General features: G+C 42.7%; 1 protein-coding gene across 2 annotated transcripts in view; it reads right to left on the reverse strand.

Annotated features, from left to right (window-relative positions):
- Positions 1-2,800: 2,800 nt before the first annotated feature.
- MTHFSD (methenyltetrahydrofolate synthetase domain containing) overlaps positions 2,801-16,625 on the reverse strand; it is a 32,135-nt gene continuing 18,310 nt past the window's right edge. For both annotated transcript variants that reach the window (XM_019505446.1, XM_019505447.1), the window contains exons 6-8: positions 15,708-15,820; positions 15,333-15,458; positions 2,801-5,548 (exon numbers count right to left, since the gene is read on the reverse strand). In XM_019505446.1, the coding sequence (XP_019360991.1) occupies positions 5,018-5,548; positions 15,333-15,458; positions 15,708-15,820 (770 nt within the window). In that variant the 3' untranslated portion in view covers positions 2,801-5,017. The remainder of the gene's footprint in view (positions 5,549-15,332; positions 15,459-15,707; positions 15,821-16,625) is intronic.

Consider the following 16,625-nt stretch of genomic DNA (forward strand, 5'->3'; position numbering starts at 1 on the left):
CATATAGTTTCAGCGCTGAGTGGCAGCTAGCCACCTCCGTTTTATTGTTAGCAGATTACGGTGCCTCGGATTTCAGTGCCACACACCACACTGTGACTAATATTGCTTGACAAAAGAAAATCAGCTCCAAAGCGACCACGTTTTTAATGCTGAATGGTCCTGTCTGAGGCTCAGCTGGTTTGATCCCGTGATTCCTTTGATCCTCTTCCCTGCAAATTAGCACAGAACAGAGCAGGGGGGAAATGCTTTTTGGAAAAGCCGTTTGCAGGGTGTAACACCTGGGGTGGTCACTTCCATGGCCGAGGCTCGCTCCTGCTGTGCTCTCTGCACCCTGCGCTGCCGTTAAGGTCCAGCTGACTTGTTAGCGTTCAAGAGCTCCAGGTGTCGCTCAGGATCTAACAGGATGGAGCCCTCAGTGCATGCATAAGTAATACAAAAAGGCTTAATTTGTTTGTACCATGAAAGTAGCTGGAAAGAATGCACCAAACCACATGACAAGCAAGGACACAAGAGACACACCAGGCTGCAGAAAGAATAGACAGATCTTATTTTTAATTGCTTCTAAGCAACGTTGGCTTCGGCTCCGCTTTAGGTATTTCTCATTGTTCTGCTGAACTTTCTCTCCTCTCACATATGGTGAAATGCATCCAGTTGTACCACTGCGCATACAAGAAATGAAAAGAAACCCCATTTGTGACCAGCGTGGATTATTTAATTTTTTTCCTTAAGCAAAAGATCATGTCTTGTAAGTGCTAACACGACCTCCGGCAGGAAGATTTGAGGTGTTCACCACCTTGAATGCATTGATTGCTGTGCTCCTCTGAGAGAAGGGAGGGGAATGGGCACAAACTAATCACCAATCTGAAAAGGCCCAACTCCCATCTATCTGGGCCTAAGTGACTTGCCCAAGGTGGTGCAGAAAATCTGTCACAGAGCAGAGATTTGAAAGTAACCTTCAACCATCCTGCCCCATTATTGTAGCTACAGTGGATGAAAAATATGCTACCTCTGTGGCTGAGCATAACCTGTCCTTTGATTTATAGTCACAAATACACAGCAAACGGCATCGTCATAGCATGTCCCTAAAGCTTTTCATCTTCAAAGCCTGTTCAGGATGGCAACCTTGTGGTCTGACTGTCAATAAAGCATGTTGTACATTCCTGCCCAGGTTAAGCTTAAGAAAAGGGTACCATAAGTCCTTGGCGAGAGCCTCTTTCCTTGGGATCATAACCTAAAGATCTTAACGTTTCTCGCTCATGTGGATCCAAAGGAAAGTTAGGAAATGTCACTCAAGGAGAATGGGTACCTGCCCGAGTCTGCAAAAAGCTGAAAAAGATAGATTTACAAGGTGTGAATTATTCAACTCATAACATGAAAACTGGTTACCTCTTCAGGCAGGGCTTAGCCATAGTGCAGTAGGAATCCACACCATAGGGAAGGAGAAATGGGAAACACATGTAGGCGAGAGTCGTGGGCCCTGGGCTGCTGAATGCACCCCTCCTCTTGAGGTTATACATTGAAAGGTAATGAATGCACCTTGCATTTGGATTTTTGCTTTAACCGGATGTTCAAAATCACTGAGAAAGCTGTCCCCCGAAAACTAGCCCAATTCTGTTAGAAGTCAGACCTCTTATCCACTTCAAGGATAGCATGACAAGCCCCTGTTGGAAATACAACTGAAGAGGATTCTGTAGGTTACAGGTTTCAGCAAGCGTAACAAATGTACTGCATTCATAAAACACAGCCCCATGACTAAGCTTTATAGTAAGTAAAGTGCTGCTATCTGCAGGAAAAATCTTTTGTTTCTGGCCAAATCACTCCTCATTTTCATGATTTTACAGGAACAGGCCATTAAAGATCTGTATCTGACCTAACACACTTTATGGGTTTGTCTTCACTAGGACAAAGCAGCATGTCCTTAACTTGGGTTCAATAAAGTGGGAGGAAAGGCTAGTCAAAGCGACCATCTGTAGCCATTGTAGCAGGCTGAGAGAGACTATGAAAATAGCTTAGGTAGGAGTTACTCTGACCTTCTGACTCATGCAATCAGTACTGGTTACTTCGTCTTCACTATGCTTTATTCTCATGTTAGTAAGCCCATGCCAGCTCCAGCTTTCCTTGTAAAGACAAGGTCCCATAAATGTTATGCATCTTGACAATGGAGATCATAAAGGTTGGAAGGACAGCAAAGCAACTGCACAATCATCCCATCCCACTCCACGTACAGAGAGAATGAATAGTTTGCATACTGTTCATTCTTAGCTAAATCTGTGGGATCCTGATGTTTCAACTAAAGGCTGTTTATCTCCTGATACTAACCAGACCTAACACTAGCTGACTCTGGTTAACAGATTGCCTGGGGTCTGGTTAGGGATCAACTGGCCAATCTATTAATTCGATAACTGCTGCAATATCTGATCTAGCAATACTTATGGTAGAACAAAGCAAGGAACAGACTGAAAAAAAAGAGATGCACATAAATGGCATCTCTAAGGCATGGACTGAATATAGGCCGCAGATATGGAGCACGGTTGCACAGATAAGAAAACCCGAACAGCAGGATCTTTGCAGGCTTTGTGCAAGCCAAAAGAGCAGAAGCCAGGACATACTACCTGGATATTACATCCTAGAAAGACAGCTATTTGTGTGCATCACAAGTTCTGTACTAATGCCAAGTGCAGGTGAACTCTAAATACATTTCTCTATTCTGAAATAAAGCGGAGTGTAAACTAAATTCTGTTTTTTGGAGGGGTTTTTTTGTAATTTTCTAAACAACAGGGATTTGCCATATTACTGAAAGTAGTGTTAAAATTAGCTTTAATTCCCAGAATGCTTCCAAATACATATTTAAAAATAATATAACATATTCCACATATATACATTTCCCTCCCCAGAACTGTTACGTAGAAAGTATTAAAAACTCAGCAACTGTTTTGAATAAATTAACTACAGATGTTCAGGTAGATGAGGTAGAATAAGGAACAACCACAAACTTAAAGTGTGATGTCAAAATCAGAAACGCAGCAAAAGAAAGTTGGCAGTGGTTGACTGCCATTTGGGGAAGGATTACTTCTGAAGCATTTATAGACAGAGCTTTCTGTTACATTCAGTCATCTTCACTGAAGCCAATAGGGTTATAGAAGGTCGAGAGAGCATAAACTGGTCTGAAGTCACACCATTTATAGCAATTTGGAGAAAAAGGGTATTAGATTATTTTTAATTCTCCTTCCATAATTTCTTTAAACACACCTCTCATATTCTAAAATGCCCAATTTGACATAAAAAAGAAACCAGAGAGAAGTGCTGTGTAATGATTTTAATTTTCTCTCTAAGCACTGAAAATAATTCTGAGTGAGGAAGAGAGTCATCATTGGAGAGTATAATTTTATTTCTTCAGCAGCCACACCTGTTTTCACTGCAGAAAGTCAAAGCAACGTCTTCTTTGAACCCTTATGCACCAAACATACTATAGCCCTGAGAACATTTTCTTTAATACCGTACGAAAGGTCTCCCCTTGAGGCATAATAATGTGCTTAAAATATACTTAGCAATATGCTTTGGCAAAGAAAAATGTTTCCAAGTCAGACTTTTTTTTCAAAAAAGTAAAATATCCATTTAAATGTTTATTTTGACTTTCTGCCCAGGATCAATGGCAAAAAGTGCTTCTGTTCAGAAAGGCTAGTTCAGCCAAAATTCAACTTGTTTTTCAGGAATAAGGAACTGAAAAAATATAGAATAAAATAAAGTCTTTCCAAACCAATCATAATTCTGATTTACTCTACACAAGAGAGTTTTGGAGGATGTCTGCAAAGCCTATTATTTAAGCTAGCACTTCATATAAAGAATAACTTTTCTGGAGACACTTGGAACCACCAACCCATATCAATACCTGACATCATGGTTACAGAGGAAGACTGAAATGCTGTACTAGCAATAGAGGCATAGAACGAATAGGCTTTACTACTATCTTAGTAATTTCTCAGACAACTCTATGCTTGATCAGTTGCCAACAGCATGTGTACATCCTGACTCTCCTGTACCCCACATAAATTTTATGTTAATGTAAGGCCACTTAAATCAGAGTTATATTCACTGTACAGTGAGTATAGAGAATCATCAGAGCAGCCAGTATCTGCAAAAATAATTCCATGCTGCTTACCTATCCAAACATGCAAAAGGGACCTAAAATTGCTTGGAGGGTAAGTGATGTTTGTCTTGTCTCCCAGCCCAGAATAAGATGTACAACATTTAGAGAAAGTACAGGAACTTTGAGCATGACTCCAGGGAGGGTCAGAGTGCTCTTATGCCAGTGGGGTCAACTGGCATTGACTGGCAAAAAAAAGAAATTCCTTGAACATGTCTTTTTTTAATGGAAAAAGGCTTTCCAACAGAACAAAGCATTTTCCCTGAAAAGATTCCACTTCTGTCAAAAATGTATTAGAATCTTCAAAGCCAAAAATCAAGCCTCCTTCCATTTTCAGATTTTTTTGAGGGGGGCGTAGAAATCTGCCCAGCTACATTTTGGATGCCTTGGGCACCATGCACCCCAGGGCTTAATTTTTTACGTTTGCCTCTAAATCTGTAAAAGCAGTTTTGCACGTACCACTCATTGCTGGCCCCCTACAGCAGCACACAGATATCAGACTAAAATTACCTGCATGCAGGATGTCAACAATCAGATTGTCTAACACGACATGTGTATAAATCAACATTCACCCTAGCACATCTAACCCTACTCGCTCATCCCAAAGCATATACATTACCTGTGGGCAGAAATGGCCATTTTTACATCAGCATATGCAAATATTTGATTTGCATGTGTATTTGCATAACCAGAGAAGGTAAATGAGAAGTGCAAATTAGTAAGGCTAATCTGTTTGTAAAGCTGGCTTTTTACATACCAGTGCCTATTACTGCTTAGCTTACAGAATCAGACCCTGGACTGAGATCTTCTAACATAAAAAAAAAAAAAAAAGGAAAAAAGAAGTTGACTTCTTGCTAAACAATGAAAACACACTTATTTTCCCTGCGGAGCTAGGTTTCTGTTGATTTCCACTTGCCCTTTGCTTCTCTGATTCTTGGCCAGCTCAACTCGCAAAGTACAACCCCCCAGGCTCAAGCCTTTCAAAGAGGATACAGCGCTCTCAGCTGCGACTTTATCCTTGTAATCGAGAAAAGCTCTGTGCTGCGCTCCCTGCCAATTCAGGCGCAAAGGGGTCACATGGAGTTCTCGCAAAGTGCTCTTTAACTCGCTCACTCTTGTGCCCGCAGGTAGGTTACCCACATACACAGTAGTGAATGCACCAGGCACATCTGATTTGGCACTTAAGGAATCATTTCCAGCAGAACAGTGTCCAACGTGGGCAGGGCTGGTCCCTGTGTGCGGTCTCGTGTTCTCAGTCTTGGCAGTCTCCTCTAGCACTGCTGGCATGTTGGCATTTGGAAAATCTGGATGTTCGTCCTGGAGGGTAACATCTTTCCCTGCCTGCTTCTCTCTGTAGCGAAGATTCTTGAGGATGGGGATTTTCCCGAGAATCTCATAGCTGATCTAAGAGAAAATGAAAATATGAGCACATTTGAGATTTCTTTTCCCCGCAGACATCTGGTCAGACCCAACCCTGATCTCATTTTGTCCGCATCAATCAAAATGCCCAGAGCATTCAAATTTACCAAGGGTGGCCTGATTCTGAAGTTATCATATAACATAAACATTAGTCACTCGTTCTGCAGGCTGCACGATGCTGTAGGTCCACCAGAAAACAGACAACAAACTGAGAGGTGCTGGACTCAGAATATAATACACGTCCCTGTTGTTGGTGGAACAGTTAGGTTGCAGATCTGAATACACTGAAGTGAGCAAAATCCAAATACAAAGCTTGGATGGCTCCTTGTTACCCTCTCAGAACCTAGCAGGAATACTGGTAATGATTTCTCCCAACCCGTCTCCCTCTTAGAGGCACCTTCTCCTTTCTCTTATGGCCTGGGTGTTTCCATGCATTTTCCTTTCCCTCTAGTCCTTAAAAGCAAGTGTGTGCATGTGTGTAAGGGGTTCTCTCACCTGTAGGAGCACCTGAGTTACAAAACACAACCTGTTCTCCCTTCTTACACACCCAACCGCTTCATAAGCTGTTGTTCAGGAAAGACTCCCACTCTCACAGCTGAATCCCACCAGCATTGGCCGTGATACCACAGGCTGCTCTCCGTGACTGACGGGAAACTTGATGGTTCCCTAGTTCCCAAATAATGTGGTCTGGCTCTTAGCAAAGACATTGGCAGTGGCTGGGAGGAGAAGGAACGTTTCATGCTTGGCTGCTCCTTTTGAGCATGTGGACAGGCAGGACCCCCACCTTCCAACAGACCCTCTTGAGGGGCAGCAGGCCTTTTTGTTGACCCCAGCTCAACGAGCAAGGGAAGAGGGTCCAGCACCCAGCAGGTGGGCCAAGAGAACTGGTAGAGAAGAGGCAGCTTTCTCAGTAACAGTCATGCAAACCTGAATGTTTGCATTACTTGCAGGCTGAAACCAAAGACAGGCGTGGTTTCATCTCATTTCAGTCTAATAGCTCACAGACGAGCTGATGACAGAATTGGGACAACCAGCTGTAAGAGGCTGCCTCTCTTCTGTACGGTATCGACCCAGAGTAAAGGTGCTGGAATTGGGCCCTTAAACGCAAGCAAACTTGTGTGTTGCTGTACAGTCATTCTTCTAAAAGCCAATGCAGTCTGGCAGCTGGTTTAGAGATGCAAGTGCTTCCTTTGGGGCTCTGGGAGTCTCTGCGTTCTGGAAGGTACATGCCATTTTAAGATTTTGATGAGTTATTACTTTGGTGGTTCTTGGAGAGACTTGTTTTTCTCAGCCAAGTACTCAGGCTGCTGAAGCTGACAGCAGCCTCTCCATCGCTGGGTGATAGGACATCAAACTAATGGATGCAGCCATCTTACTTTGTTTTTCCTGGCTAACAATGAGGAACATTTGTTGTCTACTGTCAAGTTTCCATGTGAAATGCAAGCTCTATGCTAATTAAACCAAACAGGAAAAACATTTTTCTATTCTCATGTAACTAATCACTCCTGTACCCAAAAAACAAGCCCATCTTATTACAGAGCATATGTAATAGTTTCTTTCACCCCACAGTTAAACTTAGCTCAAAAACATACGTGCAGAAACTTTACTTAGAAAGATCAATGCTACCAAGGGCAAACCCTCAACCCCATCATACGGGCTGAGCAAGTGGGGTGGGCATTGTGGCGGGGAACGAATTCCCAAGCCCTTCAGGACTGACTGTGGCACCGGGCATGCCCATAACAGAAGCCTTCAAGCCTGGACAGGGTCCCACTCTTCCGGGCGGTGGCAGATGTTTCAGAGTAGCGGTCGGAGATATTCTTTGGCTCTTTGCAAACCTAGGGAGAAGCTAGTTGCACCTGGGTAATCCTTGCTAAGAAGCTTGCAAACTCCAGTAGCCCAGGTACAGCACTGGGCTAACACGGCCACTGTGCTGCAAGTGCTGCACGTGAAGAGAGAGCCTGGCCAGCTCTGCATAAGGCTGCCCTGTGCCCTCTACATGTAGCCCCTTGTGTCATTAATGCCTAGAAACTCTTTAACAAAAAATAAACGTTGATGTTTTGAACTCATCATCAGCTAATTTCATGAGCTAGGCCTGCATTGCCCAGACCTTAGTTCAACCCTGTCTGTAGACGCTACTGAATAGTCCGTCCAGCTTTTGTACTATTAGCCAGCAGATCTGGCACTCAGGTTGGCAATAAGCATGGCGCAGACCTGTGGAGATGAAAAGTTCATGGAGCTGCAGATCCATCAGCTAACCGTGACCCCCAAATCACCTTTCTTACTGGGCCTTGGCAAACCCCTGAAGAGATGTCTGTCTTCAAATGGCTCTCCATATGTTACCGCCCACACTGGTTCAGCTGCCAGCTGGCCCCTTCACACCCTATGCGGGAAGCAAGGTGAAAGGATTTCTCTCAAAGAACAGGTGCTGTTCGTATTTGGTTCCAGGGAGTCTCGCCATTGATTTCCGTGGGACCTCAGGGGGGTCCTGTACTTCTAAATCCCCCTCCAAGCCTCTTCAGTCAATAATCCAATGAGAGCCAGAGATCTGGTTTGGGATTTCAACATACTTGTTCAAAGCCAGTTTTGGGGAGGGCGGGCGTCTCTGGCCGAGCAGGGAAACGAGCTCTCTGCTTTGTTGTAACACAGCAGACAAAGAGAATTCTCCTGTGGTGGGACAATATGTTGCTAATTATACTCATGCAAAAGCTTCTTTTGTGTTGTAAATTGTAGATGACTGCAACGATTTATTCTGAAGTGGAGAGAATCCGAAATATTCTCCCCTTCTTCCAAAATCTCTGTAGGTTTGTCTCCTTGTTCATTAATTCCCCCAACCCCCTACAGTAGTTACAACACAGAGCTGGGATACAATTCAGACTGACACAGGTTTGTCTGCTATCCAGACTAGGCCACTTAACCTTCCTACAGCTAGACCTAAAATGCTGGAGGCTGCAAGTGGGAGAGGAACAGTGGAAACACCGTGGCCATACCCTGACAATGCTGCCTTCCAGCATCTGCTCTCTGCCACTGTATGATACAGGAGACTGGGGAAGTTGGACCTCTGGGGTGCCTATACACATGCAGCAAGGCTACAAACAATGGTCTACAGGGAAAAAAATGTACAGAAGGGGAATCCCCTCCTTTTCCACCGGAAGCAGGAGGACTGCAGGGAGTTCCTGGGAGGGCGCACATCAATACCAATTTCCCTGGATGCAGTCCTGAACATCCAGACTGCACTTAAGACACCTGATTCAGCACTGTGGCTGTATCTTGGCAGATGAACTACTCAGAGCATCCCACCCAAACAGCTCATTCTCTTAGGGTCTCTACCATTTCTAGGCAGTCAGTCCCCTGATAAATAAAAACATTTTAAATATTTTGCTGGGCAAAATTAGAGATGTGCTTGCCCTTCTATGACTACTGCAAACTATTACAGCATTTTGGAGCAACCCAAGCATTGCTTTCAAAGTTACACAGGTCCCCCTGGTCGCAGAGACAGTGCAGCTCTGATATAGGGGGAGAGGGAGAAGCCATATAGAGAGGGTGGGGTGAGTGCTGGATCCTAAGGATGGAGCTGAGTTTACTTTCCCAAGGCTCCACATATACCAGTGCATTCTGATCTGGGAACACTGCCTGCCCAGAGGGGAAATGAGACTAAAACCAGACAGTCTAGCTTTGAACAGATCCACCAGCCCTAGCACAGATGGAGCTAAGGAGCTGAAATAGTCCTACCAAGGGGTGATTTTATACATACATCTCTTTCCATACTGGAGGATACATTCCCTCCCTCCTCCCCCAGCCCACAAGGCTCACTACACAAGCACTCAGCACATGGCCTGCTTCTTCCTATATAGGACACTTAGCCAGCTGCTTGTGTTTGGTGCAAATGTCTTTAAACCTGTGTAACTGGAATGGCCCAGACACAGCCGGAGCAATGGGAATGGGCCAGCTGCAGACACATGCCAGTAATGTCCAAATATGTGCGCACAATCTGAGGGTATATTTATGGGAGCTGGCAACCCACGAAGCCTGCCAGGTCCCTCTGGAGACAGGACTCAAGAAACCCACATTTGGAACTCATCAGTGAAATGGCATTGATGGACTAAGCAGAAAGAGCCAGATTTACAGAGGCCTAGAGATGCTTAAAGATGCAGATGAGTGCCTGGCAGGACTTACAAAACCGCCTAGACAAGTCAAGTCAATGGGAGTGAGGTTCCAAACAGCCTTCGGCACTTAGCAGCTTTGGCACAAAATGCTCATTGCTTTTGCAGTGCAAGACTGGGGGAAGGAAGAAATAAGCCCATTGAGGTTGATGGGCTTGCAGCGGAGCATGCTGGGACCAAAATCTGGTCCCTCACCTACCAAATGGCTTCCCAGTAACTCTGGGATAGAAGGGAGGGCTTTGTACATTATGCCTAGAAGATTTTACTTACTGTCCGTTTCTGAGGCAGAGCAGGATATCCTTCAGCAATTTCTGCCCATTTGTTACCCCTCCCCTAAACATGAGACCAAGAATCCCTCATTTCTTTCTTCCAGGGAAGCCTTTATGCTGTTACCATATTTTCTAGCATGTAACCCCCTCCCCACAAAGGAATAACATTGTGGGAATTTTTTTTAAATATGATTTTGATTGAACTTTGGTCAACTCGTATTACAATGATCTCAATTATTTTTGTTAGTAAAGTCAGCGTATAAAATGTACCTTTTATATCTTTCTAATTTTAGATCTCCTTTCTAGATGGTAAAAAAATAATCTTATAGGCCAGAAAATACAGTGCTTTGCTTTAACAACTGTCTACCTTTCTGCTCTCCCAATGGATCAAAACATATAATCAATAGCCCAAGCAACCAAATAATAGTAACTAAGTGGTAAGTACAGTTACAGATAAAAGCCTCAGCTGCCCATAAAAACAGTAATGGGAAAATACTAATTTCATGCATGCAGCGATATCACATGCAAATGGACTAGATTTCCATAGGAGCTGTGCAGAGAACAGCTCTCAGTTTGCCTTTAAACAGACAGCCAAATTTTCAAAAATCTCTCAGCTCCTAGCAGCTCCAATTAGCCTGCAAGGGCACTGAGAAATTCTGGAAAGCTGAACATGAATGCCAAGTCAGGTCAAATTAATTTCTGTAAATATTTCTAATGAACCTAGCATTGTTAGGTTGGGTATGATTCTCTTTACACTTGTGTTAGCAGTAGCTTTTTTTAAACTCAATAATGCTACACCAGCATTAAAGTGCCATGAGCAAAAGAAGAAATAAATCAGATTGTACCTGCAGTACATTGTTAGACAATTAAAGCATATACATGCACTTCTCAAGCCCTTAAAACAACCACTTATTTGAGGAAAAAAACCCAACATCTCTTCCACACTTCCCTTTTCAGAGATGTGCACTAAATATACTTCTTTTCATTGCAACAAATCCTAGGCATAGTCACAGGGTGTTGCTGAAGGCTGTTTGTGGCAGAAACATGTCAGCTTCCCAGCTGATACAAATCAGCATAATTCCTGCAGTGATGCCAGTTCACACTAGTTAAGGATCTAAGACATTATATTATCCTACAGTTAAAAGAAATGGTATGCAACCCTGAGACATACTTGAGCACCGCATTTATAGTTCAAGACATATGCTCTTTATTTGGCACAGAAGCCTCCAAAGGAGCCCATGCTGAAAGCAAGGCATGTTTGCTAATGACTACCTGCCTTAAGAGTTTCACACTAAATTAAGCACATCTCCCAAGGCGATGCTTAGCATAAGTCCGGTGTTTGCAAGCAGGCATACTCTACTTTAAATAAGCCCTTAAGCCATTGTCTTTGCTTGATCCAGGCATGTTCCCGAAGGATGTACTCTTCTTGCAAGGTGATTTACACACCACACAGCTTAAGGATGCAGTTAAGCTACCTTCTATTCACAAAACATCCTGCCTAATAGCAGAGCTGTTTTAGCCACTATCTCTTCGTTAATTTATTTTTTTGCTCAGAGACAGGAGAATGGGATGGTAAAGCCAGGATTTGGAGTAGGAGAAAAGGCTACAGTTGGAGTCAAGAAACCATATACACACCATTAAAAAGCCAAAATAAAGCCCTATAGTTTTGAAACCTGCAGATTAACTAGACCTCCCACCTGAGAAGACTGCATGCAGCCCTGACTCAAACGGATGCCTCTGAAATCACAAGGTAACAATTCTGCATATGTCCCATTAAATAATCCTGAAGATCATTGTTCCTTTAGCTTTTAAACTGTAGTGGTGGCTTGGACAGTGACCACTACCCTGGAGGACAAAAGTGCACAGATTACCTTTGTTCTGTGTTCTTCAGCTTCCAACTCACCATGGCAGCTGATGTACAGTGCGGTAGGGAATGGCAGCTCCCTATCACTAATTTACAGCATTTCAGCACATTGTGTCCTCAATATCTGCTTCCTCACCCCAATTCTTTCCTTGCCCCCAACCACTTTGTCCAGTGCAATCTCTTACCATTGTCGTTCAAAGCCTTTTGACCTAAGCTGCCAGCTTCTCTCAAAACGGATTAGTGCCTGCATTATCAGAGCTGAGTCCTTTAAAGTTAAAACTGAGAAAAAGGTTTTCAGATATCTAAATAAAGACTTGATCTGTAAAATGCTGAGAGCTCCCATTACATGTAGAGTGTCTAATTCCTCCTAAAGGTGTACCCTAAAGGTGAGAACCCCAAATGGCCAGATTTGCGGTACCTATGCTTTCTCCAAAGTCTGAAAGAGCTGTGTGTACCAACCATTTGAAAAATTAGGTAACTGTTACTGAAAGGACTAGGAGAATAAGTCTCAGACATCAGGAAACTTTGGGCCCTTTTTGCCACTAATATGACAACACCTACAGACCTACAAAGTAACAGCTTCCTCTTGTGTGTGCGTGGGGGTTTGAAAACATCCCACCTTCTTTTTCTAGCTTTACTGTTAGGAATAAATATAACAAAACTTAATGGAGTTGGGACCCAATTGTCAGTCAATAAAAATCACTGGCTTATCAGGCCCTTTATTAGGAACGTTTGCAGTGGAGCAGCAATAACTGTAGCTGTTCGGTGAAAGCTAGGAGACGCACTGAATCCAAGAAACAAATTATATGGAAAAATAAGGAGCAAAGACACATAAAAAAACCATCACAGAAGCAACCTATGATATCAAGACTCCACTGCACATACTTCTTTCCCTAAGAGAGCAAGAGAGAAAACACGCACAACAGACAGTCATATCCTTATTGAAATGTATGTATACACACACCACTGTCATCACTGTAGGAAGAACAGAATAAGAAAATGAAGCAAGTAAATGGAAGAGCAGTAACTGCATCCCCATGTGAGCATCACCAAGAGAATTAGAACAACCCAGGACAGAGAATCAGAGCACGATGGTTTACTAAATATATCTGATCAGGTTGTAAATGCAAATATATGGAAATGCATTAAGGCAACCCTTTGTCCCAAGCCCTTGTATATAGCTGATCTTTAATCCCTCTTTCACTTTCTGATAAGTGAAAAAAAGAGAAGACATGCAAAGACAACATCCATTTTGATACAGTACTTGGCTGCAGACTGGTCTCGTCTGGGACAGTGTCAAACGCAGCAAAAAGATTAAAGCAACCCTTCAAGAGATTGTGTGTTCTTGAGACTTTTGCAGATCTGGCTTGTGAAGGGTTGTGGAGAAAAATGTTAGAGAGGCAATTTATTGAGGCTGAATTCTGACACTAAGGAAGAGAGTGATCAAAGGCCCTGTTGGCAAGACGGATGGGCCATGAGAGCTGGGCCTTTAAACAACTACATTAAATGAGATTATAAGAGAACTGAAATGTAAGAATACGTCAATTGTGAAAACACGCCAGCATAAAAAGGTGTTTTTATTACCTCGATCCTGACCTGGATAGAAATGTCCTCAAGACAGAAATAAAGCTGGTGGAATAACTTGTTGCAGATAAATGTCTTTATTCATTTAGCCCTTTTTCTGTTTACGGAAGACTTTCCAATAGATCTGGGTTTCTACTAACGTGTTCATTACTTATGAGCATTTCCTGTCTAGCTTCTGTGAACAACAGTTGATTATTATTAGCGGACAAGCTATCACTCAGGTCACACAATATTACTTCTGCTCATGCCTGCATCAAGCAAAGTTAACTGGATAACTCTGTTTGTAATTCTATTTTTATAGTTCTGAAATCTAAATCACTTTCCAGCATAAATTTTCACACAAATCGTTCATAAGTACACCAGTGAAACTGGGTGCATGCTGTTGTTGGATAATTTTTAGTTTTTCACAAGTCTGAACAGCGTGTTAACACATGAAAATATCTGGAAAACCATTTCTGTGTTATTCAGGAACTCTAACATACTTATAAAGTAATTCCTATACCTAACTAATTGAAGCTATCCAAAAATGAATGTCCCAAACACTAACTCATGAAACTTAACCTTACTTTCCCCATCCAGGTGGACTGGCAAACAGCCCTCCCTGTTGAACTGTCTCAAGAAAACAAACAATCCACTTCAAGAAACTTTCAGGAGATAAAAATATATTGCTTATATTGTCACAGCTCCCAAGACATCAGTAGGGCTATGAGAGTTGAAAGTAGCTGAAGATCTTGGCCTTTAGATTTTACGCCAAATTCCACAGGATGGGAAACCTTGGATTCAGAGGCAATTTTTTTTGCCATTATCATTTTTCAACAACCATGTATATAACCGTAAGACATCATGTCCTTTTTCGATTCCATTTATTAAACACTAGGGCTGTGCGAAAAAGCACCCTTTCATTTCAACTTCCATTTCGACGGGACAGTGTTTAGTTTCAAGTTTTGTTTAGTTTCGAAAGCACTGTTCCGTTTTGTTTCATCGAAACTGTTTTGCTGTTTCGACGTTTTGGCCATAGGCTATAACGGGGAAGCACGAAACTGCCTATAACCTTGTCATTTTTTCGCAGGTTTGGATGAAAACAGCAGGGATGGTAGCCCCTTCTGAGGGCATGCAGCCTGCCATGTTTCAAGGAGACAGGTGCAGGGCTTTCTGGGAAACTGCACCTCAAGTTGCTGACAAGCAAAAATTGTGACATATGTGACTGTGAGTGTGTGTGTGTAAGGCACGCCCTCACTGGCGCTGGGGCCTCTACGTGACATGGTAGTGTGCCTCAATGGAAGTCACCTCCTCCCCTACCACCTCAGTCCGGTCCACCACTTTAAATGACAACAGGTAATAACTTAGTAAGCAGCACAGTAGCACTAGCAGCATCTCAGGCAGCCAAACAGTCACAGTCAATACCAGAGTTGTACTTCCCCTGCTTCCCCCTCCCTCTCCTTACTTTCTGTTTCCCTGCAGGCAAGCCCAGCTTTAGCTTCGAAACCTGAAATGTTTTGATTGTCTTTGTTTCGTTTCGAGGCTGTTTTGAAGCCCTTCATTTTGTTTTGATTTCCCTGTTTCAAGCTCAAAACGAATTGAAACAGCCTCAAAATGAAACAGGCGGTGAAATTTTGCACAGTCTACTGAACAATTTTTTCACTTGCCCAAAGGTTACTAGAGGAGCAAAAATCACTAACTTTTCCATTCTGGTTACTTCTTCTTTTTCAAATTTCACCAGCATCACTAAGACGACCTGCAGGAATATTCACAGCACTAGACATAGTGTCTGTCCATCAGTGAGAGGTGTAAATCTCATAGAAAACTCGAGGGATAAGCATTTCACAAGACTTGGTGAGGTACAGGAGAAACAAGGGCTGCATATTAACTCTGTTTCAGTAGAAGTAACTTACCTTCCGCCATATTATTCCTTTTGGTTTTAATCGTTTGCAATTGGTTTTAATAGTTCTCGTTGGAGTGAGGATATAATCCACAGTTAAATCATGGTCTCCAAGCAGCTCTTCTGGTATGTCAACCACCTAACATGAGAAAGAAGAGCAACATGGTAAGAAATTAGGATAAACCCACCAAAATTGCATCATCCCAGTTTATGAAATATCAAAACTTTCTCCATTAAGGCAAGAGGATAAAACCAACTCCTGATCTATATTCTAGACAGTATCATTATGCAACTAGGTAAGTGCAGTACCAACTGCTTGACACACTCCTAGCACTGAAATTATTGAACTGTTACCAAGAGTCCTTCAAAAATTAACATTTTAGTTTACCTGGCAGTCATGAACGATAGTAACTACTGGTGTGTCCTCTGTGACTGCTTCCATTGACACCATCATTGCATACTCCATATCTGCATAACCTTCCCCTTTCCCAATTCTCCAGCCTAAAATGTACAAAGAGAGATAATTATATTAAAGAATAGCAGAGAAGAAGGCATGGTGATAACAAACTAGCATTCAGGTTAAAAGGCAGCCTGCAAAAGGACCTATCGGAAGCATGCATTTTTTGTGCTCAAACGTTTCGTTGGGAATTAGCAGTGAAACTAAGAAGAAAGCTGGTTTCACGGAGTAGCTATAGAGTTCCAAAAGCTTCCAGTTAATGGAAGTTTGGAAAAAAGAGTTTTGGAACAATGGGGAGAAAAACCAACATTTCAAAAAAAAGTCAAGTTCAAGTGAATCAGAGACCTGCTGTCAGACAATGCTAATTGTGAGCACTCACCTGCACAGGCAGAGTTGGAGAATAGGTGTTAGTTACCTCATATACAAAGAAGAAAGCCAAGGTCACATAAAAAGAGGAATGTCTTTTTTTAAAGAGGTAGTAATGCTGATGAAAGGTGCTGGGCTGTTAGTTGGCCCACTGAGGTCTTCTTTTGATTTTCTCAAATAGGTACAGAATAAGCAGCTGCCATTCAAGTCTTTCACGCTGTCCGCGTTCTGCACATCTCTGCTTTGTTCAATAGGACTAATACTAATAGCAAGGGAGTAGATCGGCCCCCAAACCCATTCGGCTGAGAACACAGAGACTCCTTGAAGAGCCCAGTCAAAGGGAACTGCACCAGCTAGTGTTCTGTAACACCCTTCCCTGAGCCTGCAAAAGCTCTGCAATGTTAACACCAGTTTTCAGGAGGTGGATGAGACTACAGTCCTTCCTAAGAGAAGACTAGCACTCAAAATATGTAGCGAAATTAA

This window comes from Gavialis gangeticus, unplaced genomic scaffold (assembly GCF_001723915.1).
Source record: "Gavialis gangeticus isolate Ggan-Ray unplaced genomic scaffold, GavGan_comp1, whole genome shotgun sequence".
NCBI classification, from domain to species: domain Eukaryota; kingdom Metazoa; phylum Chordata; order Crocodylia; family Gavialidae; genus Gavialis; species Gavialis gangeticus.